The sequence below is a fragment of the Sphaeramia orbicularis genome, chromosome 13, assembly GCF_902148855.1.
Source record: "Sphaeramia orbicularis chromosome 13, fSphaOr1.1, whole genome shotgun sequence".
Lineage (NCBI taxonomy): Eukaryota > Metazoa > Chordata > Actinopteri > Kurtiformes > Apogonidae > Sphaeramia > Sphaeramia orbicularis.
In genome coordinates this window covers 53,224,721-53,248,944 of record NC_043969.1, presented here as the reverse complement: position 1 = coordinate 53,248,944, position 24,224 = coordinate 53,224,721, and the positions used below count along the sequence as shown (strand labels likewise).

At 41.2% G+C, this 24,224-nt stretch overlaps 1 protein-coding gene and 1 long non-coding RNA gene across 2 annotated transcripts; one reads left to right on the top strand and one right to left on the bottom strand.

Annotated features, from left to right (window-relative positions):
- Nucleotides 1-216: 216 nt before the first annotated feature.
- LOC115432266 (uncharacterized) lies at nt 217-1,828 on the bottom strand. The gene is made up of 3 exons (XR_003937182.1): nt 1,807-1,828; nt 1,686-1,690; nt 217-327 (listed from the first exon to the last, which is right to left on the bottom strand). It is a non-coding gene; the product is annotated as an uncharacterized LOC115432266 (long non-coding RNA).
- Nucleotides 1,829-1,912: 84 nt separating this feature from the next.
- Nucleotides 1,913-23,342, top strand: LOC115431222 (suppressor protein SRP40-like). The gene is made up of 4 exons (XM_030151450.1): nt 1,913-1,947; nt 13,625-13,747; nt 15,924-17,392; nt 23,204-23,342. Exons 1-3 carry the CDS (start codon nt 1,913-1,915, stop codon nt 17,383-17,385), a joined length of 1,620 nt encoding a protein of 539 aa, XP_030007310.1. The 3' UTR covers nt 17,386-17,392; nt 23,204-23,342.
- Nucleotides 23,343-24,224: the final 882 nt, after the last annotated feature.

The following is a 24,224-nucleotide window of genomic DNA, read 5'->3' as shown; positions in this document are numbered from 1 at the left end:
CAAAACTGTGGCGCCGACGACACAACCGTCCATAAAGGGTTAACTGTTGAAGCTCTGAACAGTGTTTCCAGGTGAAGCTGCTGCTGTCACTTTGTGTCTGTGGTTCTTTGTGGACTGTGACAGATCTGGTGTGTTTGTTTCCTGCAGAGCCTCGTAGCTCGTCTGAAGGAGAACGTAGAGAAACTGACGGAGGAACGGGACCAGCGCAGCAGCAGCGAGAACCGAGAGAAGGAAACAGAACAAACGTCTGCAGAGACAGATCCGAGACATCAAAGAGGAGATGGCAGAGCTGTCCAAGAAGGAGGGGGAGGCCAGCCGCAAGAAGCACTAACTGGTGAGGTTTAGGGGGACGGAAAAGAGGGAGGGGCCAGCCGCAAGAAGCACGAACTGGTGAGGCTTAGGGGACGGAAAAGAGGGAGGGGCCAGAGCTGTGAGGTTTAGAGGGACGGAAAAGAGGGAGGGGCCAGCCTCAAGAACCACGAACTGGTGAGGCTTAGTGGGGACGGAAAAGAGGGAGGGGCCAGCCGCAAGAAGCACGAACTGGTGAGGATTAGGGGGACGGAAAAAGAGGGAGGGGCCAGAGCTGGTGAGGTTTAGGGGGACGGAAAAGAGGGAGGGGCGAGAGCTGGTGAGGTTTAGGGGATGGAAAAGAGGGAGGGGCCAGCCGCAAGAAGCACAAACTGGTGATGCTTAGGGGTACGGAAAAGAGGGAGGGGCGAGAGCTGGTGAGGTTTAGAGGGATGGAAATGAGGGAGGGGCCAGCCGCAAGAAGCACGAACTGGTGAGGTTTAGGGAGACGGAAAAGAGGGAGGGGCCAGCCGCAAGAAACACACACTGGTGAGGCTTAGGGGGACGGAAAAGAGGGAGGGGCCAGAGCTGGTGAGGTTTAGAGAGACGGAAAAGAGGGAGGGGCCAGCCGCAAGAAGCACAAACTGGTGAGGGCTTAGGGGGACGGAAAAAGAGGGAGGGGCCAGAGCTGGTGAGGTTTAGAGGGACGGAAAAGAGGGAGGGGCCAGCCGCAAGACAAGAAGCATGAACTGGTGAGGTTTAGGGAGACGGAAAGAGGGAGGGGCCAGCCGCAAGAAGCACGAACTGGTGAGGCTTAGGGGGACAGGAAAAGAGGGAGGGGCCAGCCGCAAGAAGCACGAACTGGTGAGGTTTAGGGAGACGGAAAAGAGGGAGGGGCCAGCCGCAAGAAGCACGAACTGGTGAGGCTTAGGGGGACGGAAAAGAGGGAGGGGCCAGAGCTGGTGAGGTTTAGAGGGACAGAAAAGAGGGAGGGGCCAGCCGCAAGAAGCACGAACTGGTGAGGTTAGGGGAGACGGAAAAGAGGGAGGGGCCCAGCCGCAAGAAGCACAAACTGGTGAGGCTTACGGAAAAGAGGGAGGGGCCAGAGCTGGTGAGGTTTAGAGGGACAGAAAGGAGGGAGGGGCCAGAGCTGGTGAGGTTTAGAGGGACGGGAAAGAGGGAGGGGCCAGAGCTGGTGAGGTTTAGAGGGGCGGAAAAGAGGGAGGGGCCAGCTCTCAGAAGCACGACCGGTGAGGTTCAGAGCGACAAAAGGAGGGAGGGGCCAGAACTGTTGAGGCTTAGAGGGACGGAAAAGAGGGAGGGGCCAGCACAAGAAGCACCAGCTGGTGAGGTTTAGAGGGGGAGGGACATGGAGAACCAGGAGAACTATGCAACACTGAGCCTGTTTCCATCCACACTAATACTCTGATCATTTTCTGATTTGTTGAGTTTAGATCAAATAATAATTATCAGGTTCTTATCAGATATTGCGGCTCAGTTGTGTCGTCTGTCGTCAACAGGAAATGGACATAGAGAGTTTGGGAGGCGGCCAATCAGAGCCTGCAGGCGGACCTCAACTGGCCTTCAGAGGATCGGAGACCTGCAGGCCGCCATCGAGGACGAGATGGAGAGTGACGACAACGAAGACCTCATCAACAGGTACAGGCCATCGGACTAAAGCAGAACCCTGGTACCAGTAGAACCCTGTTACCAGTACAACCAGTAGAACCCTGTTACCAGTAGAACCCTGGTACCAGTAGAACCCCAGTAGAACCCTGGTACCAGTAGAACCCTGTTACCAGTACAACCAGTAGAACCCTGTTACCAGTAGAACCCTGGTACCAGTAGAACCCCAGTAGAACCCCAGTGGGGTCTGAGACAGTAGACCAGGGGGGTCCTGCTTAAACCCCCTCAGCTCCAGTTCAGTTCAGACTCTCGTGCCGGCGTTTCCACCAAACATCACTCACTGTTGGTTTCTGTGTTTCAGTTTTCACTTCTTATGTTCTTCTTCTTTTGTGTTTTCTTTCCTTGTCCTTCTACTTTTCGTCAACGTCGTCGTCATCATCACCTCGACCAGTTTGCAAGACATGGTGACAAATATCAGAAAAGAAAGAACCGACGTGAGGAATTTGAGCGGATCTGTTTTATTTCTGTCTTATTTTTTCGCCCACTGGAAATGATGCAGCATTCTACAGTCTCTGAGCACAGACGCAGAACCCGGTGGTTCCACTCTGGGTTTAGTTTCAGTCCAGTTAGCATCATCACTTCTGCCTGTCAGACAGTCGGAAGGAGACCATATTTAAAGGAAACCCCCCCACCCCCACCCCCGCTACCACACGAAGACATTTGGGATGCAGCGCACATTCACAGCCAATTGTGTTGGTGTTTTATCTGATTCCTGCAGCTGCTTCACTGCAAATGTCCTGCTAGAAAGAAATCAGCCTAATATTTATAAATCCGATCAAATTGTCTGATATTGAGCAAAAAAAAAAACTGTCTATGGGTCTTAAACAAGCAAAAAATTCCATCAACTTAAAAAAACCATAACGTGTCTTTAAACTAGACAGAAACGCTAGAATTTGATCAAACAGTGTTTAGTACAAGAAATAAAACCCCACTGATTTGAGACAGAATGAGGTTAAATGTTGAATTAAGTGAAAAAAGAAAAATCTTGAATCAGGCAAAAAATCTTGAATTAAGCAAAAAAAATCTTGAATCAAGCAAAATAATCTAGAATTAAGCCAAAAAAAATCTTGAATTAAGCAACAAAAAAAACTTGAATTAAGCAAAAAAAAATCTTGAATTAAGCAAAAAAAATCTTAAATTAAGCAAAAAAATTCTTCAATTAAGTAAAAAATCTTGATTTAAACAAAAAAACTTGAATTAAGCAAATTAATCTGGAGTTAAGACAAAAAAAGTCTTGAATTAAGCAAAAAGAATCTTGAATTAAGCAAATGAATCTGGAATTATGCCAAAAAAAAATCTTGAAATAAGAAAAAAAAAAATCTTTAATTCAGCCAAAAAAAAAAAAAGAAATCTTGATTTAAGAAAAAAAAAATCTTAAATTAAGTAAAAAATCTTGAATTAAACAAAAAAAAAATCTTGAATCAAGCAAAATAATCTGGAATTAAGACAAAAAAATCTTGAAGTAAGCAAAAAAAAATTCTTGAATTAAGTAAAAAATCTTGATTTAAACAAAAAAAAATTTTGAATTAAGCAAAAAAAAATCTTGAATTAAGCAAAAACAAATCAGTCAGACCTGGACAGATGTGGAACCAGGCCGTGGTGGTTCAGTTCCAGATCTGTTTGGGTTCAAACTGGACCAGTGCCTCCTCATCTGCAGAGGCACAGACCTGTCCAGTCCAAAGGGGGGGGTTCTGTAGAAGTGTGAGGCTCCAGGATAATGCTTCATCATCTCCAGTGTTTGCACATTCCCTCATAACTCCGCCCACTGTTGGTTGCATGGCCTCACCAGCTGAAATGCATGAGCACCACTCACCCCCTGTTACCCCCCCCCACAGACCCAGGGCCTCTTTGGTCCTCCTCGTGGTGTCGGACTGTGTTTGAACATCGGTCCTACGCTGCGTAGCCTCTCACCTTCTTAATATTTCATCAGGTCGCTCCAGGGCGTCGTACTCTCAGCTCAGCAGCGACTGAACCCTCCTGACAGGAGGAAGGAAAGAAAGGGGGCGGGGGGGGTGTTCCTCATCAGTCATTGACTCACACTTCCTTAATAATGCAGACCTTCACAAATTTGTTCCAAAAAGCCGTGTTGTTCAGACGGCTTGAACCTCCGGTGCACTGCCATTCCATTCCGTTCCATTCCATTCCACTCCCTCTCCAGTGTGTGACTGTGGCCAGAAGCTTCATTCCTCAGTGACAGACTGTTGTGGTTTAATGTAATGAGTGATTATTATTATTACTGCTGATCATGTGTGGTGTTTGGATGGGACTGAGCAGAGGAAAGTTCCAAATCGGTAAACAAGCATGAGTGGCACGTCCTCCGTTTCAGTGATTTCAAAAGGACACGTAAACAGAATCAGCACGTTAAAATGACTACGGAAACAAACAACACAAGTAGGGATGGGAATCAATGAGGATTTAATGATTCCGATTCCGTCATTGATTTGCTTATCGATCTGGTTCCTTACTGATTCTCTTATTGATTCTCATTGGGTGAGAAAATAAAAGAGTACAAACAGGTGTGTTTGCATTAACTGTCTGTTATATTTCCATCTGCACAGAAAATAGAACCTATACAGTATACAGTGTAAATAATAAGAACAGATGACAGCAGGTCCGGTTCGGGGCGGGGGAGTGTCGTGCAGTGCCAGTCAAACTCCAGACTCTTTACTAATTCCTCTATTGTCTCATTTCCACTTCGTGGAACCGGTTCCACTCTGCTCGTCTCCTGTTGTTGTGCTCCTCATTTCCTTTCCCCTACCTTCAGAAACTTGTATTTAAGGGGGTTCGACGCTTGTGTCCTGCACCGGAACCAGAACTGGGCCCAGATGACGGCCTGGTGTTCACTCTGACACTAGATTCACAAGCACCGCTGAGTAGAGAATCACATGAATCACATGTGGACGAATGTTTGAACAGACTGGAGGGAGTCCACCTGTAGAAGAAATGGAAGCTTTGACAGAGTTCAACTGGACCTGCTGTGGTCTGTTTGGACCTGGTCTGTCTGGACCTGGTGTGGTCTGTTTGGACCTGGTGTGGTCTGTTTAGACCTGGTGTGGTCTGTTTAGACCTGGTGTGGTCTGTTTGGACCTGGTGTGGTCTGTTTGGACCTGGTCTGTTTGGACCTGGTGTGGTCTGTTTGGACCTGGTCTGTTTGGACCTGGTGTGGTCTGTTTAGACCTGGTGTGGTCTGTTTGGACCTGGTCTGTTTGGACCTGGTGTGGTCTGTTTGGACCTGGTCTGTTTGGACCTGGTCTGTTTGGACCTGGTGTGGTCTGTTTGGACCTGGTCTGTTTGGACCTGGTGTGGTCTGTTTGGACCTGGTCTGTTTGGACCTGGTCTGTTTGGACCTGGTGTGGTCTGTTTGGACCTGGTCTGTTTGGACCTGGTCTGTTTGGACCTGGTGTGGTCTGTTTGGACCTGGTCTGTTTGGACCTGGTGTGGTCTGTTTGGACCTGGTCTGTTTGGACCTGGTGTGGTCTGTTTATTCCATTTCTGCCTCAACACCATGTGGTCTACGTTCTGATCCAAACAATGCAGTGTATGAGTGATGTCATCGCTCATGCACAACAAAGGCAGAATCGTTAAGCAGGCAAACGATTCCAAGGAATCGAGCTACTGGGATCCAGTTCTCAAAAAGAACCGGTTCTCGATTCCCATCCCTAATCGTGATCTATCGTATCGTGGTCCCAGTATTGTGATTTGTATGGTATGGTCAGATTCTTGCTGATACCCAACCTTAACCACAAATAAAGGAGGGCCAAGGCCAGTGAGGGCTTTAAAAACAAACGGTAACATTTGAAAATCAGTTGTAAAGAACGTGGAATCCAGAGCAGAGAACAAACCCCAGCTTTGATCCCAGTGCTTCCTTTAAATGCGACTCGTCCAGCCTTGGGTTTCCTGATGCTGTGGGACAGGCTGCATATGGCCGTCTGCTCCGAAGCCACAGGGACTGGAGCGGCTCTGACAGTTTCATATACAGAAGGAGGCGTAAACAGCAGTGTTTGTCCAAACCCAGAGGAGCAGAGGAAAAGCAGAGCAGGAGGATCCATAGCAGCTAATGATGAATGTAATAGTGTGGAACAGAGATGTACAACCAATGGCACCACAATGTCACACACTATTAATGTCTGCTACCTCCACTGTTTGTTTGCTTCCCCGGGCGCTCGGCAGGGTTTAACTAATGGTATGGCGGTCAAGGACATAAATTGTGGTTGACACCGTGTGTAAAGCAGTCGATTACGTAGCGCCCCACCGTTGTGGTTCTGGCTGTAGACCCGGTGAAGATGTGCTCGGAATGTTTCATGGAATTAGACACCGATAAGGAAGGAAGTGTCAGAGGATCAGGACGTGATTGGACCAAACCTGCGTCACTCACACACTTAACGGGAACCAATTAGTTTCTAATTTAACTTTTCTCTCACACAACAGACATGTTCTGAACCCAGACAGCGGAAACCACCAAGGGTTCTAATAGTTTTGGATTTTTCATTACAGTTTAGTTTTATTTAGTTTGGACTTTTTTTCTCTAGTTCAGTTTGTTTTAATTAGGTTTTGGAGCAGGTTTGATAGTTTTTATTAGTTTTCATTATTTCCAAATGCTTAGTTTTAGTTTAGTTATGATATTAATTTTAGTTTTGTCGTATCTTAGTAGTTAGTTGTGAACTAATAGAATGTGAACATTTGAACAGGATCTGAAACTGGAATGTCTGGAAAACAGAATTTCAGTCTGAACACAGTTTGAACATTTGCTGATAGAACATTAGATCCTGTTGGGATCAAATACAAATGTGTTTAGGATTTGTGCAGATTTCTGCTGGAATTCAATTCTTCCAGGAAATAATCATTTAAAAAAAAAAGAAAGAAACCAAAAAAAATGTCCTTTTTAACAGTATGATGATATATCGTATTGTGATCCTAGTATTGTTATTTGTATCGTATCTCCAGATTCTTGCCGGTACACAGCCCAAGTGTTTATGGTAAAGAATAGGACTGTGGAATAAAATTCATTTGATCGATCTTAGATCGATCTCATTTTAATTTTGTGTCATCGCTTAATAGTGGATGAGATGGATTTTTCAGAGCAGGACCAGAGTACGTGGAAGCGGCTCTGTCTTCTGAACTCCTTGGTCTCGCTCACGACGGCTGTGGAGCAGAACAGACGCAGAGGAAGGGTGGGGTAAAGCCCTCCACTGGAGCTCCTCCCAGCTCAGACTGAACCCACAGTGTGGAGGAAGTGGACGCCCAGAGGTTCTACCAGGAGAGGCCCAGAAGCCGCTCATACTGAGAAGAATCACCTGGATCCACACTGTCACCTGTGGATGAGGGTGGAGTTAGAGGAAGAGGACAGACACAATGTCTGAACGCTACGCTACCCCCCCCCCCCAGCCCTGCTCTGACCAACAATCACATGACCCCCCCCCCGATTAGAAGACTCCAGCCATAAAACAGGATAAAGATGATGAAGAAGCTCGTTCTGATCCACTGTAGAAACATGCACATGTTTGTGTCCAGTTCATTATTTCAGAGCAGATTCATCTGTTTACTGATGACATGTCAGACTGATTTCCTTTCTGATATCAATATTGATCCCAGTATTGATGTGTTGCATGACTGCAGTGTCAAATAATCAGGTTAAAACTGAAAATTGTACTTTGGTATCACTAAATTAATCTGAATCAATCAATTAATACTGAATCAAACCGATATTGGATCAAATCAAATTGAATTGTGATTAATTGATTCAGAACCTTATGAATCAAAATTGAATCGATAATGGAGACTGGCCACGATACCCAGACCTGGAAAAGAACAAAAATGTGTGGAAACAGAACATCTGTGACTCAGTCTTAAACCCGTCCAGCTTCCACTGCCTCATCCTCTAAAAGTTTGTCCAAACACAAAAATGTTCTTAGTTGTCAGGGAACATAATCCACACACAAAAAAAAAATGTTTGGAAAGGTCATTTAGTGTTTTATGTGCATCATATCTAGCAGAGAGGACTGCTGCATCACCAGGTAAACAAGCTTTTAAAGTAAGTTTCAACAAACTTTGTGGTGTCGCTGAGGTCAGAGGAAGCCCTTATCTGAATTAATTTCCTGTTTCCATTGTGTCAAGGCAGGAGCAGGTACTTAAACAGCGTTTCCAGTGAAGACAAAGGTTAAAGACTCATTTAAATGAGCTGGAGGGAAGTGTTGACTCACCAAACTGGACTAATGCACAAACCTGCTGAAGCTGGACGTGGAAGACGAGGCTGGGACGAGGAAAGGCCTGAGTATGGAAGTAGATCTGTGTCATCAGATTTGGAATTATAAAAGCCAGTACATTTCTAGCACTGAAGGTTTTTGCACTGAAATTAACTATCTGGATTTTTTATCTCTCAATTTTACTAGGTTCATAAATTCAGAATAAAAAAAAACAATCAAATGCAAAAAATTCAGGTGCAAAAAATTAAGATGCAAAAAAATCAAATGCAAAAAAAATTCAGGGTCCAAGAAATTCAGATGCAAAAAACTTCAGATGCAAAAAATTAAGAAGCAATGAAATCAAATGCAAAAAAAATTCAAATGCGAAAAAATCCAATGGAAAAAAAATTCAGATGCAAAAAATTAAGAGGCAAAAAAACCAAATGCAAAAAAATTCAGAAGCAAGAAATTCAGATGCAAAAATTTTAGATGCAAAAAATTCCGATCACACATCCAGGACACCAAGGATAAGCAATCAATTCTATCTCAAGTCGAACCGACAGCAACCCAGTCCAGTTATATTAGGTTGGTCATGTGACACTGAAAAAATTCAGATACTTAATTCAGTGCAAAAAAATTCAGTGCTAGAAATGGAGTGGCTTTTCTAATTCAAAATCTGATGAAACAGATTTACTTCCATACATGTGGATTTTCCCTTTTTTTTCTGTCATTAGTGCGTTTTTTTTTTCTCGCTGACAGTAGTGCGTCTGTGTTTTTAGTTTTTGTTTTTCCTACCTGACAGTAGTGCGTCTGTGTTTTTTAGTTTTTGTTTTTCCTACCTGACAGTAGTGCGTCTGTTTTTTTTAGTTTTTGTTTTTCCTACCTGACAGTAGTGCGTCTGTGTTTTTTTAGTTTTTGTTTTTCCTACCTGACAGTAGTGCGTCTGTTTTTTTTAGTTTTTGTTTTTCCTACCTGACAGTAGTGCGTCTGTTTTTTTAGTTTTTGTTTTTCCTACCTGACAGTAGTGCGTCTGTTTTTTTTAGTTTTTGTTTTTCCTACCTGACAGTAGTGCGTCCTGTTTTTTTCTTTTTTTTTCTGTCATGAGTGCGTCCTGTGCTCTGGACATGTTTAGCCTGTGTCCTCCTCTGTCAAAGCCTCTGCTCTGTCGTCAGAACAGTCGGCAGCAGCAGCAGCAGTTAAACCACACACCGCTGTAATAGTCCAGCCATGTTCTGCAAAGCTAATTACAGCTTAAGGGCCCCCCCCCCCATGCTTTCTCCCATCCCTCCCTCCTCAACTTTGGCGTGAACGCAGTCCTAGAATTCTGTCCAAGGTTATTGTATTCCGTCAAACCACGCAGCCTCTGCATTTTTAGGTCTCACCAGGCTCACTATTATTTGAAAAGTGCCCTTTGAAATCCAGGGAGATTTTGTCTTTGACTATTAATGATTTTAATTATCGGTTGCACTGGGCCCTACACTGCAAAAAAAACAAAAACAGTATTATTCCGGCAGCAGAGGCGCCGAAAAAAAATACTGTTAAATAACGGAAAATAACCATCTCATAAAAATACGGTAATTTTCCATAATTCAAATACAGTTTTTTGCCCTAACTTTACATGAGATTTTACATATTCTTTGACTTTTAAATGTTTAATAAAGAATATTTACATGTATTAAAACAATCCAATTCCCTATAAACATATATATATATATATAGATAATTTTCAGTGAGACTCAGTTGTCCAATCCACTGATAAAAACTGTATTTGGACAGTTTATCAGTGCTTATACATGTTATACATTCACAAAAATACATTTATTCAACAGTTTTGTTGTGAAACCTCCTGTAATTACACAAGATATTTGTCAATGAACAAACAAGTCTGGTTCAACTGACAGAACTAATACTTCTGTTACCGTTAACTGTCAGTAATTTTATCTCATTTTATTATTTTTTTTACAGTATTAAACTTTAAATTAACAGTTTAACTTCTTAAATAGAAAAGAAATATTTGTGAAACTACAATACATTTGCAAATGGATTTTATCTGTGTTTTTGTGTGAAAAAAGAAAAAAAATTCTTTTAAAAAATTGACATTTTTTTGGTTATTCACAGAGTTTTTTCATGTTATTTTACATTTGACATGTAAAATCTTTGACATGTAAAATCACAGTCTGTTTTTGTCATTTCATTAATATTTTCCTGTGGCTTAAAAATACAGGAAAAATCTGTAAAATAAACAGTGAAAATTCTGTTAAATTACAGATATATTTTTTAACTGTCAAATACAGTCTTTATCAGTGGATTGGACAACTGAGTCTCATTGAAAATTATTTATATATATATTTATAGGGAATTGGATTGTTTTAATACATGTAAATATTCTTTATTAAGCATTAAAAAGTAAAAAAAAAAAAAGAAGCAAAATCTCATGTAAAGTTAGGGGAAAAAACTGTATTTGAATTATGGAAAATTACCATATTTTTATGAGATGGTTATTTTCCGTTATTTAACAGTATTTTTTTGGCACCCCAGCTGTTGGAATAATACTGTTTTTTATGTTATTTTTTTTTACAGTGTATTCTGTCAAACCTAGCCGGCTCTGCATTTTTCTGTCTCACCGGGTTAGCCATTATTTGAAACGTGCCCTTTGAAATCCAGGGAGGTTTTGTCTGTGACTGTTAATGATTTTAATTATGGTTGTGCTGGGCCTACTGGGCTGCGCAGAACACTGGCTTTTTTTTCCTCGCTGTTCCGTGACATGAAGGGAGGTTTTATGAAGCAGATGCAGATGTAGAGCCGTCCCTCTGATGTCTCTGTACGACTATTAAGCTGGAACAACTTAATTTCACAGCAGCCACACGAGCGCTGGACGTTGACGACGCTTAATGAGTGTTACACTCTTTTCATCCGTGTCAAATTTGATGACAAGCCCCTCCGTTTTTTACTGGGTGTCTGGCAGTGCTTTGTGAACATGTAATGATAATTGAGTGGAAAACCAGTGCAGTGCCCAGCTGTGTAGCAAATCATTCTGTCAACAAGTGAAATTATGAGTGTATGCATATGACTGTGTGCATGCACAGAGGCAATGATGGAAAGCAAACCTGGACAGTTTACGCCACTAAGGGAAATGTAGGGTTTTTCCCTTTAAATGTAGGTGGGTTTTTAGTTTTACAGATGTTTTCATGTAACATTTTACCAAAAGATCTGAAATGCATGAGTAAAAATGATGTGTGGAAGCACAAAAAACTAAGACTGAACTATCAGCACTTTTATGGTCATTATTTTATTTCATTTGTTCCTGTTTTTGTTCCTGAATATTTCACATAGATCCTGGGGAAGATCATTAAGTAGGTTCAGTAGGGCTGTAAGAAAATATTGGTTCTGCAATTTATTGCACTACATATATATATATATATATATATATATATATATATATATATATATATATATACACACACACATATAATTTCATTTCACAATACTGTATGGATATTCAAAAGTACTGTATTGATATTTTTAGGTGTTCATTCAAATGCAGATATGGCGGAGGTTCATTTTTGGGTTTTTTTGTTTTTCTTTTTGTTTATATTTTATTTCTTATTATTTAACTCTTTTATTAAATAATGGTAGTTCTTGGAATTGAACTCAAATCCTGTTCTGATGTTCGTTGTGAACTAATAGAATGTGAACATTTGAACAGGATCTGAAACTGGAATGTCTGGAAAACAGAATTTCAGTCTGAACACAGTTGGAACATTTGCTGATAGAACATTAGATCCTGTTGGGATCAAATACAAATATGTTTAGGATTTGTGCAGATTTCTGCTGGAATTCAATTCTTCAAGGAAATAATCATTAAAAAAAAAAAAAGAAACAAACCAAAAGTGTCCTTTTTAACAGTGTTATGATATATCTTTATTTATCGTATTGTGATCCTAGTGTTGTGATTTGTATCATGTCACCAGATTCTTGCAGATACACAGCCCTAGTGCTAAAAAGTCTTAAATGAAGCTGTAGGAACCCTGTATTTAAGACATAATGTCAGCATGTGTGATCACACAACCACAGCAGCTGTTGAATACATCCTCAGGTTAAACTACATAAACATATCCCTGTTGTTTGTTGGATAAAAACTTCATTTACACTGTAATTCTTACAACTTGAGGAACACCAGATACTGTGGATGTTTCCTGATGCTGCGACTGATGGGCTGCAGAGAACCTTGTCCTAGCTGACGGTCTGTAAGGGTCCAGTGGTTCAGTGTTTGGACCTGTTCTCTGGTTTCTGCTGTTGGTCTGAGGTGGGCTTGACCTGAGTAAAAGGGGGGGGGTTGTTGGTTGTCGGGGTCTGGCTACCTGCAGGACTAGGGATGTAACCATATGAAAACTTCATATCATGGTTTAGTGTGACCAGAATTATCACAGTTATCATTATTATCGCAGTGTTGTTGAAATTGTGCTCAAAATGTTCAAAAAGTACTAATACACACACTGAAAGAATTAAACCAAGTTATTTTGAAAATAAATGAAGAAAAGAATCGGCACAATGTACTTTCTGTTGCAGAAACATTCAAATATTAACACGTAAACATCAAACACACAAATGTGCATTAAGGATGGAACTGTATGGACACTGACTGAGCATTTTACAGAACAAGTTTAAGGTTTTAGTTTTCTTTTTCTGAGTGAGTGAGTGAGTGAGTTAGTTAGTAATTTAGTTAGTTAGTTGGTTAGTTAGCTAGTTGGTTAATTAGCTAGTTAGTTAGTTAGCGAGTTAGCTAGTTAGTTTGTTAGCTAGTTAGTTAGCTAGTTGGTTAGTTTTCAGTCCCATATGCATTTCAAAACAACAGAAAAAAAGAAAGAAAGAAAGAAAGATATATATATATATATATATATATATATATATATATATGTATGTATACGTACACATATAATATTTTCATTCTAGATAGGTGGATAGATGTTGGAATGCTGCTGCTTCTCCAGTGAACTGTGCAGTGCTGTGAGTTTTCAAAGTGCGGTAATCAAACACAGTTATGATGATAATGACATTTTAAAGGGTAACACTAACCGTCAGGAGTGTTGCGGCGGTTTATGGTTATACCGGTAATGGTTCCATCCCTGTGCAGGGCTGTGCTGTTCTAACCCAGACGCTGGCGTTTCCATCTGCACTGGTTGTCGTCGGCATGTTTGTGTTTTCAGGAGCTGTTTGAGTCGACTGCATGTGCTGTGTGTGATCCAGGATCAACGCCACAGATCCTCTGTCTGACACAATAACACTGAAAACCTGTTCTTTACTCTGCGGCTGATCCGATCCACAACAGTTCTCCCGGTGTTTCTTTTCCTAACACTAACACTTGTGTCCTCCTCTGGTTTTTGTCACACTGCCTCTGTGTCGTCTCTGTTGGTACCCTGCTCTTCTGCCTCTGATTGGCTCTTTTCTTTTCTCGGACTCGTCACCAGTCAGGGGGATTCAGACACAGACTCTGAGCTGGAGGATCGTGTGGACGGGGTCAAGTCCTGGTTGTCCAAAAGCAAAGGTTCGGCCAAGAATCTGTCCGACGACGGCAGCCTGAAGAGCTCCAGGTTAGTATGGACCCAGCAGCCGGTGTTACTCTGACTTCAGCTGCCGTTTGGAGGCAGGAGTCTGTACACACATTTAAACACAGCCCATCTAGAGCAGGGGTCTTAAACATGAGGCCCGGGGGCCAAATGTGGCCCACCAAAGCTTCCAATCTGACCCCAGGGATCAATTTACAAAGTCAAACTCTCCACAGTCTTGAACTGAATTAAGACAAAAAAATTAGCTTGAATTAAGGAAAAAATGTTGAATTAAGCAAAAAAATCTTCAATTAAGTAAACAAAAATCTTGAATCAAGCAAAAAAAAATCTTAAATTTAGCAAAAAATTCTTAAATTTAGCAAAAAAATCTTGAATTAACACCTTTTTTGTGTTTTAGTGCAAAAAATAACACTAAACACTGAGTAACAGGTAGAAAAGAGTTCAAGTTGGGCTGAATTTTCTTTAGACATTTCAGGTTGTTCATATTTGTTCAGGTTATTCACATTTTATTGTTACAGGATAGTTTGTATATGTAAATATTTTCATAATTTAATGTTATTTTTTGCACTAAAACAAAGAAAAAAATTTGAAGTTGTCAATTCAAGATTTTTTGCTTAATTCAAGATTTTTTGCTAAATTTAAGATTTTTTTTGCTTAATTCAAGATTTTTTTGCTTAGTTCAAGATTTTTTTACTTAATTGAAGAATTTTTTGCTTAATTCAAAATGTTTTTTTGTCTTAATTCAAGATTTTTTGCTAAATTCAATATTGTTTTTGTCTTAATTCAAGATTTTTTTTACTTAATTGAAGAGGGGTTTTTTGCTTAATTCAACATTTTTTCCTTAATTCAAGATAATTTTTTATTTTTTTTTTTCAGTTCAAGTCTGTGGAGTTTTTACACTTTGTAAATTCATCCCACAGGCCAGATTGGAACCTTTGTGGGGCCTCTTTTGGCCCCCGGGCCGTATGTTTGACACCCCTGCTCTAGATAAAAGGGTTTCCAGGGTCCACCCCAGAGGAAATAAAGCCATCTCAGCAGACTGCTTTGGCTCAAACCAGGGCACCGCTGTTACTTCAATGTATTTTCAAGCTGCTTTGTCTTTATTGTTATCCGCTAACTCCAACCACCTCGGCAGTAGATTTATCGACATGCCCGGTGGCCAGCTGGCATCGTCTACCTGAGCCGCTCGCTCAGATTAATGGATGTGTCTGCCGGCCGACAGCTTCGATTGGCCCAGATTTGTCTCTTTACCAGAAGATTTAACTTCCCCCCCCTGAGCTGAGCTGAGCCACTCCCAACTTTGGGGGAAAAAAAAGAAAAAACTTTCAGAGTTTTTAAATCTCTCTTAGTAGACGTCCCCGCAGACACACTGACTCACTCCAGATAGAAACCGGTGCCACTTAGAACCCAAGCTTTAAAGTCCATCTGCCAGTTTACATTGATCTGAGAGCGCAGGGGAATTCAGTCATTAAGAAGAAACAGAGCGGCAAAAACAGGCACCGAGGAAAAAACATCAAACCTGCAGTATACACCCTATGTTCAGGACGTTCGGTATAAGCCGCCATGTTCCCACAAACATGTGGACTCCCTCGGTTGATACTGCAGTTAGTAGGGATGGGAATCCAGAACCGGTTCTGTTTGAGAACCGGATCCCAGTAGCTTATTTCTGTGGAATCGTTTGCCTGCCTGCTTAACGATTCTGCTTATGGATCCCACCCTCGTTGCACATGCACAACATAGTTCTGCAATAATGTTCTGTAATAAAGGCACTGAATGACTGTTTAAAATGTGTAAAACAGTTACCATAGTGTCATATGGACTGTTACTCACATATCCAACTCCATGTCCAGGTTACAGGTTTAAATCACCCAAAAATCTGACAGGTTTAATAGATTCAAATGTTACATGATATTCAAACCAACACCAAAAAGAAAGCAGCAGAATTGTCTTTGAGCATCTGTTTCTGGTTCTGAAGTCTGGTTTCCAGTCTCCTCTTTCTTTATTATTCATTGATATTTTCTCAATGTCTGTATTGTCGTTTCAGTTTTTCATCACATTTCTGTTTTCTTGACATCCATTTTCATTTTTCTTTTTCACTCTCTTCCTTCATGCACCTGTACTCGACCCCATATCTCACCTTTGTCATTTTCTCTCCCACTGTCTTCATACCTTCATTCCTTCCACTGTTGTTTCTTTCTAGATTTGCTGCTAACGTAGATGCAAAAGAAGGGAAAGAATGGAAAGAGGGTAAGGAATGGAAAGAGGCCAATAAAGAAGGCAAAGAGGTAGAGTCCAGCAGGCCCGTGTCGGTTATGAGCTCCCTTAGCTACAGAAAACGCTCCAACGTCGACTCCAAAGGAGGCGACGCTCTCTTCAGCGCCTTGAAAGAAAACGCAGACTCAGAGGACGGACTAAACTTCCGAAAGGCCAAACCCAAAGCCGCGGATCTGCAGGACGACGCCTACTCCGTTAGCTCCAGGAGGAAGTCCCAGGTCGGGGACGATACGAACGACAGGGACTCGGTCATCTCCCACGCCTACTCGGAGGCCAACAGCCGAGCCCGAAAAGGCGTGGACAGCCGCTGGGGCGACTTCGACAAAGAATCCACCATTTCGTTCACCGCCCCGAGCAGGACTTCCATGCGTGTCGGTTTGAGCCCGGAGGACGACGCCAAGTCGACCGTCAGCCTCGGCCTGTCGAGCCCGTTGGGACGCTGCAGAAGCACATCGCGCCTAGGCGAAGGCCGAGCTAGCCGGGCCCCGTACAACAGCAGTCCCAGCAGTCCCTGCTTCGGCAGACGCGCCGCCAGCCGTAGTCCTGGCAGCGTCAGCCGAGCCGACTCCCGCATGTCGCTGGCTCGTAGCTGCCGCCTCAGCGAGTTCGACGTAGATCTTGATGATAGTCGAAGTGTGGCGTTCACCGAAAGGTCCGCCTACAGTCCTCACTCCTCCACTGGGCGCAGTGTCTCCATGCCGCCGCCGCAAGCCAGATCGTCAGTCACAGATGATGATCCGGTAGATATCAAACCTGTCAGTCATCGCAATTACCTGGACCCAGACTTGGAGAAAGCCATCAATGAGGTACTGAGTTTTAAACCGATCAAATTTAAGCGCACAAGCTTGGAAGACTCCGAAGGTGAAGAAGGAAAGGCTGACGATAGCAAGAGCGTGAACGGAGAGGGCGTCCGATCTACCAGCGGCCTTCGACATTCTGCGTCCGCCGTCGACTGCTTTAGACCGTCGTCTCGCAGCGCCAGCAGCTGCAGCAGCCGCCGTCGCAGCAAGAGTAAAAACAAAGGCAAGAAAAAGAAGAGAAGCCACAGCTCCAGTTCGGACAGCTCAGACGACGGCCGACGGAGCAGCTCCAAGAAGAGGTCCAAGAAGTCCAAGAAGAAGTCCAAGAAGAGGGACACGTCCTCGTCTTCTTCCTCTTCTGATTCCGAGTCGGACTCCGAGTCGGAGTCCAGTTCCGGCGCCTCCACCATTTCCTATCGCAGTTCCAGCAGCGTGAAGAAGGCCCCGAATCGGAAGAGCCCGGACGAAGACGAGGAGGCGAGGCCTCAGAGCGAAGCCCCGCCCCTCGACAAAAAGGAGGAGAAGAAGAGGAAGAAGAAGGTGGACAGTCTGGTGATGAAGTACCTGTACCGGCCGGACAGCGACTGAGGACGCAGTAGGTGGACGTTCGGCACGGGTTTGGCCTGTGGAGCGTTTGGAAGCATGGCGTTGACCCGACTAAAATCCCACCTGAGTGCAAATGGACACGCACAGTTTTAAATCTGACTGGGATGTGGTGTCGCACTAAGGCATGCTCATGTGTCTTTAACCCTTTGATGCATGAATTATGAGAAACTTAGTCCAGACTTTTTTTCCAGAGTGTTCTTAATCCTCTTTAGGCATGAAAAAACAATGAGATTGAATGGTTTTTTTCATGGAGTTACAAAAATCTCCGCTTATTTGGACACCGTATGTTTAATTTTTGAAGCAAAGAAACATGTATTTAAAGCTGCAGGAGACTTTCGTGAACAATTTTTCATCAAATCTGTAAAACGTCTGTCATATCCTCAGTATCACAAATCCGTAAGTTTTTCTGTCATTACTCACCTGAATGTCTTGCATCACGGTGCACCAAGGTTATTATCGTTAACGAAAATGAACAAAATGACGAAAACTAGAATTGAAGAAACATTTTAATTAACTGAAATAAATAAGAACTATAATTAAAAGACAAAAATATTAACTAACTGAAACTGTATTGTGTGTTTACAAAACTAACTTTAGTCTTTGTCAATGTTGGATTGATATGAAATCGATTTATTTCGCTTGAGCAATTTTAGCTAGTGGCACCATACGACACTTTTTGCTCCGTCACTTGTGTTCACTTGTGGTTTCCAGTCGTCTTCTGGTCCCCACTCTACCTGGAAACATGGAGACTAAAGCAGCAGAGTCCTGTCTGGGATTGATTTGAATAGGAGCACAGAGAAGAAGAGAAAAGAGACCACTGAACTACAACTGAACTACAACTGAACTACAACTGAACTAAACTGAACTAAAACTAAGCATTTAGAAAAAAAACTAAAACTGATAAAAACTATCAAACCTGCTCTAAAATGAATTAAAATGAACTGAATTAGAGAAAAAAAAGTCAAAACTAAATAAAACTAAACTAAAATGAAAAATCCAAAACTATTAGAACCTTGCGGTGCACAATGCATGTCGCGACAAAATTCCGCAGATGCCCGAGTTACTCTGTTTGTAAATGCACGTTTTGTTTCTGGTGGATGGCGCTAAAACTGTTCACGTTAATGCAAGAGGTTCAGCTGAGTACGCACTAGGGCTGTGTATGGGCAAGAACCTGGAGATATGATACAAATCACAATACTAGGATCACCATACAATATATCGCAATATATCATGATACTGTTAAAAAGGCAATTTTTTGTTTGTTTGTTTTTTTTTGTTTTTTTTTATTATTTCCTTGAAAAATGTAATTTCACCAGAAATCTGCACAGATACTAAACACATTTTTATTTGATCAGAACAGGATCTAATGTTATATCACAAAAAGTTCCTGTGTTCAGACTTTTTGTTTTTATTTATTTATTCATTTATTTATTTTTATTTTTTTTTATTTTTTTTTTTTAATTTAAAATTTTAAAATTTTATTTATTTATTTTTTTAAATTTGTTTTTAAATTTTTATTTTATTACTTTAGTTTTTTAATTTTATTTTTACTTACTTATTTATTTATTTATTGGACCCTTTTTTGGGCCGGTTTTGGCCCCAGGACACATGTTTGACACCTGTGATATAGCATGTTGTAAATGAAGCTTTTACGGATCCTTCTTTGACTTTGACAAATATCTCTCGGGGTATAAACTGTGGTTTAATGTGACTTTTTATCATCTGACAGAAGTGTAGCTAATGCTAATGACACCGTTAGCTCTGGCTTTTAATTACTCCCAGTCATCGTTTTGATTTATGGCCCCACAGTAGTAAAAAAAATAAGAGGAGTCAATTCAGAAATGCCGTAACACATTTTTTTCTTCTTCCCAGTCCTGTAACTGTAATTATACTCTGAGCATTGATTTAGACCAAACAAGTAAATCCATGTGCTCTGCACCTGGACAGCAGTTCAGTCTGAGCTTTCATTATTTCATATTCAGCTGTTCACTGTGCACTGGGCTGCATTTGGAGGTAGTTCACTGGGGATTGTTTGGTTCTCACTTTTCCTCTTCCTTCTTCTAGTGGGGGGGTGGTGGTGGCCCAGAGGTGCAACAGCCCAAAAAAATTATCCACTATAAGAAAAAAAAACACAATAGCCCAAAAAAATTATCCACTATAAGAAGAAAAACAACAGCCCAAAAAATTATGCGCTATAAGAAAAAAAAAGAGAACAGCCCGAAAAATTATCCGCTATAAGAAAAAAAAAAAGAGAACTGCCCAAAAAATTATCAACTATAAGAAAAAAAAACAGCCCCAAAAATTATCCACTATAAGAAAAAAAAACAACAGCCCAAAAAATTATCCACTATAAGAAAAAAAACACAATAGCCCAAAAAAATTAGCCACTATAAGAAGAAAAACAACAGCCCAAAAAATTATGCGCTATAAGAAAAAAAAAGAGAACAGCCCGAAAAATTATCCACTATAAGAAAAAAAGAGAACAGCCCAAAAAATTATCCACTATAAGAAAAAAAGAGAACAGCCCAAAAAATTATCCACTATAAGAAAAAAAGAGAACAGCCCAAAAAATTATTCACTATAAGAAAAAAAGACAAGAGCCCAAAAAACAGTGGGGGGGGGTGTTGCATGTCGGTGTGATTGCTCGTTGCATGAGGTTGCTGTGTTTGTAGTTCCTCCTCAGATCTGCACTAAAGCCTCCAGGGGTTCTCCGTATCTTGGCCTCACTTGTTGTTGTGTACGTTTTCAGCTGTTGTGTGTGCGGTGTTTGTGAACTGGACTGTGCATTAACTGTGGTCCTGCATTAGGAGGACCCACATTTGGAACTGCTTTGGGGTTTACAAGATTCTGTGAAAGCTGAGACCGCTCAGGTTTACCGTTACATTCTAACACCGTTTTCCCCAAGATCAGGAAATTAACTTTGTTTTTTTGACATAAAAATACTCAACCCATGATCAGGAGACAACAGAAGGTACTTTACTCTTAGTACTTATTAGTGATGTCACAGTACACAGAGTTCTGCATGTACCAGGGCTTTTGGGGCAGAGTCCATGGTACAGTCCATTAACAAAATATATATATACAAACAACAAAATATAAGTACTGGTATATAAATGATGGATAAGCAAACAAACAACTAAATAAATTAATTAATAATAACAGTAAATAGATAAATACATAATAATAATAATAATAATAATAATAATAATAATATGCTAAATAAAACAAATGAAATTAAATTATACATGCTCGAAAAGGAGCAGGAAGAAGTACAAACGTATGTACTCTACCCCCAGTGTCTATTCCTTATGATCATTATATAACAATTATTATTTTGTATGAATATTAATATAACAACAACAATAGTGTAACAATAACAGTATCACACATGCTTTTTCCTATATACACTAATATAGTAATACCCATTTACAACTTGTCCTACCAGATATTAATAAAAACTAAAACAAAACTTTAAAGTTTTGATGACAATAAATATATTAATACCAATATCTAGGGTCTGAAGTTAGTAAATGCATCATTCCTGTTTTCATCTTCATTTCCCATCATGCAGCGTGGTACTGCACTTCCTGTCAACTGTCGTAAGATAAGATAAGATAAGATCTACTTTATTGATCCCTAAAGGGGAATTCAGGTGTGTACAGCAGCACAGGACCGGACGCATCAAATACGACAGAAAAACAAAGACTTAAACTAATACACACTAGTTTGTTCAAGTGGTTAAAGAGCCGAGTCAGGAAATGAAGGTGACATAATGAACCTGTTCAATCCAAACATAACCTGCTGTGGTTACCATGGCGATGTAAAGCACTGTCCTGCCACACACATGTGGTCCATGTGGTTTTATTTGTAACTGACAGCGGCTCTGTGCGTCCATGCGACAGGACGCCTCAGTCCAACAGCAGCACAAACCACACTGCAGCTGCTGTTCACCGACAACGCTTCAGTTAGTTTATGTGGACTAAACAAGGTAGTGAAGTCATGTAGCAGAAGGAAACAAACAGGATATCTGAGGATGAGACCGGAACAGTTAACCTGGGATCTCAGAAGAACAGCATTAAAAAAAAGAACAATTACAAACCTGGGAACTGAGGAAAAGGAGACCAAACGATGAGAGTGGGGCTGGGTCCGGGTCCAGGTCTGGGTCCAGGTCCAGGTCTTGGTCCAGGTCTGGGTCCGGGTCTGGGAACAGGTCTGGGTCCAGGGTTGGGTCTGGGTCCCGGTGTGGGTCCAGGTCTGGGTCCAGGTCTGGGCAAGAATCTGTCGATACGATACAAATCACAACACTAGGATCACCATACGATATATCATGATATTATCATGATACTGTTAAAAAGACCGTTTGTTTCTTTTTTTAATGATTATTTCCTGGAAGAACTGAATTTCATCATAACTCTGCACAAATCCTAAACACATTTGTATTTGATCCCAACAGGATCTAATGTTCTATCAGCAAATGCTCCTGTGTTCAAACTTTTTATTTTTATTTTATTTATTTATTTATTTATTTTTATTTGAATTTCTTTAAATTTTTTGTACTTGCTTTTAATTTTTTAAAACATTTTTATTTGTTTGTTTGTTTGTTTGTTTTTTTCAGTACTGTTTAATATCCATACAGTACTGTTTAATATGGGTACAGTACTGTTTAATATCCGTACAGTACTGTTTAATATGGGTACAGTACTGTTTAATATCCATACAGTACTGTTTAATATGGGTACAGCACTGTTTAATATCCATACAGTACTGTTTAATATGGGTACAGTACTGTTTAATATCCATACAGTACTGTTTAATATGGGTACAGCACTGTTTAATATCCGTACAGTACTGTTTAATATCCGTACAGTACTGTTTAATATGGGTACAGTACTGTTTAATATGGGTACAGTACTGTTTAATATCTGTACAGTACTGTTTAATATCCATACAGTACTGTTTAATATCCGTACAGTACTGTTTAATATGGGTACAGTACTGTTTAATATCTGTACAGTACTGTTTAATATGGGTACAGTACTGTTTAATATCCATACAGTACTGTTTAATATGGATACAGTACTGTTTAATATTGGTACAGTACTGTTTAATATGGGTACAGTACTGTTTACTATGGATACAGTACTGTTTAATATGGGTACAGTACTGTTTAATATCCATACAGTACTGTTTAATATGGGTACAGTACTGTTTAATATGGGTACAGTACTGTTTAATATCCATACAGTACTGTTTAATATGGGTACAGTACTGTTTAATATGGGTACAGTACTGTTTAATATCCATACAGTACTGTTTAATATGGATACAGTACTGTTTAATATGGGTACAGTACTGTTTAATATGGATACAGTACTGTTTAATATGGGTACAGTACTGTTTAATATCCATACAGTACTGTTTAATATGGGTACAGTACTGTTTAATATGGGTACAGTACTGTTTAATATCCATACAGTACTGTTTAATATGGGTACAGTACTGTTTAATATGGATACAGTACTGTTTAATATGGGTACAGTACTGTTTAATATCCATACAGTACTGTTTAATATGGGTACAGTACTGTTTAATATGGGTACAGTACTGTTTAATATCCATACAGTACTGTTTAATATGGGTACAGTACTGTTTAATATGGGTACAGAACTGTGTAAGGACGTGGTCGTCTGTTGCAGAACCCGTCTCTTCGAACAGCCTTAACCTTCACTGGTTGGAAGTGTTGGCGTTTTTCCGTCGCTCACGTGTTTGACTTGTTTCTTTTTCCTTCTTTTCGCTCCAGCCCCCCCGGTGGAAGACGCTACTGCTTCGACAGATCCGACGACGAGGAGGAAGAAGAAGAAGAAAAAGAAGGCGGGGCCTCCCAGAGCTCGTACTACTCCAGATACAGATACAGCAGCCATCTGAAGGACGACGGCGGCGACGACGGCGGCGAGGCGTTCCAGGCGGCGTCCTAGTCCCTCCCACAAAACATTCACACACGGCCAAACACACACAAACCACATCGTCCCCGTTTGAACTCTGACGTTCCGCTGACTCGTCGGCTCGTCGCTCTTAACCGCCCTGCGCTCTGTTAGCCCCGCCTCCATTCTGCCGGGCGGGCGCACGCATCATCAGCATCATCATCATCATCATCATCATCATCATCATCAGCAGGCGCTGGGCTTCAGCAGGCGCCGTCCTGTAGAAGTCCCATCATGGCTGAAACTGAAACTGAGCCAAAGACCCAGAGGTTCCAGCGTTCGCACATGCTCAGTGTGGATCTGATCCAGTGTTCGCACATGCTCAGTGTGGATCTGATCCAGTGTTCGCACATGCTCAGTGTGGATCTGATCGTACACAGTCGTACGGAACGCCACAGGACGAAGGATCGGCAAAAACACATGGATGTGGACACGGAGCGATAGAAGCAACTGTTAGGAGGAGGAGAGGAAGAAGAAGAAAGGAGGAGGAGATCCGATGGAGGAGGAGTCTGGGAAAAAGAACAGATTCATTTCTCCTCTTCTTCTCCTCCTGTCTTCTTTTTCTTCTCCTTCCTCTTCTTCTTCTTCTTCGTCTTTCTTCTCTTCCTTCTCCTCTTTCTCCTTCCTCTTCTTCTTCTTCTTCTTCTTCGTCTTTCTTCTCTTCCTTCTCCTCTTTCTCCTTCTTCTCCTCTTTTTCCTTCCTCTTCTTCTTCTTCTTCTTCTTCCCTCTTCAGGACAAATGCCATTTATCTTTTGAGCTGCAAACCATTAATCAACTCAAAGTGATCCAAAAAAAAAAAAAAATCCTTCATCCCCAGTTCTCCTGAATCTTCCGTTTTG

Coding starts and splice junctions, on each gene's coding strand:
- LOC115431222 (XM_030151450.1), top strand. CDS start 1,913: ATGGAGAGTGACGACAACGAAGACCTCATCAACAG. Junction 1,948..13,624: donor AACGAAGACCTCATCAACAG/GTACAGGCCATC, acceptor ACTCGTCACCAG/TCAGGGGGATTCAGACACAG. Junction 13,748..15,923: donor GGCAGCCTGAAGAGCTCCAG/GTTAGTATGGAC, acceptor GTTTCTTTCTAG/ATTTGCTGCTAACGTAGATG.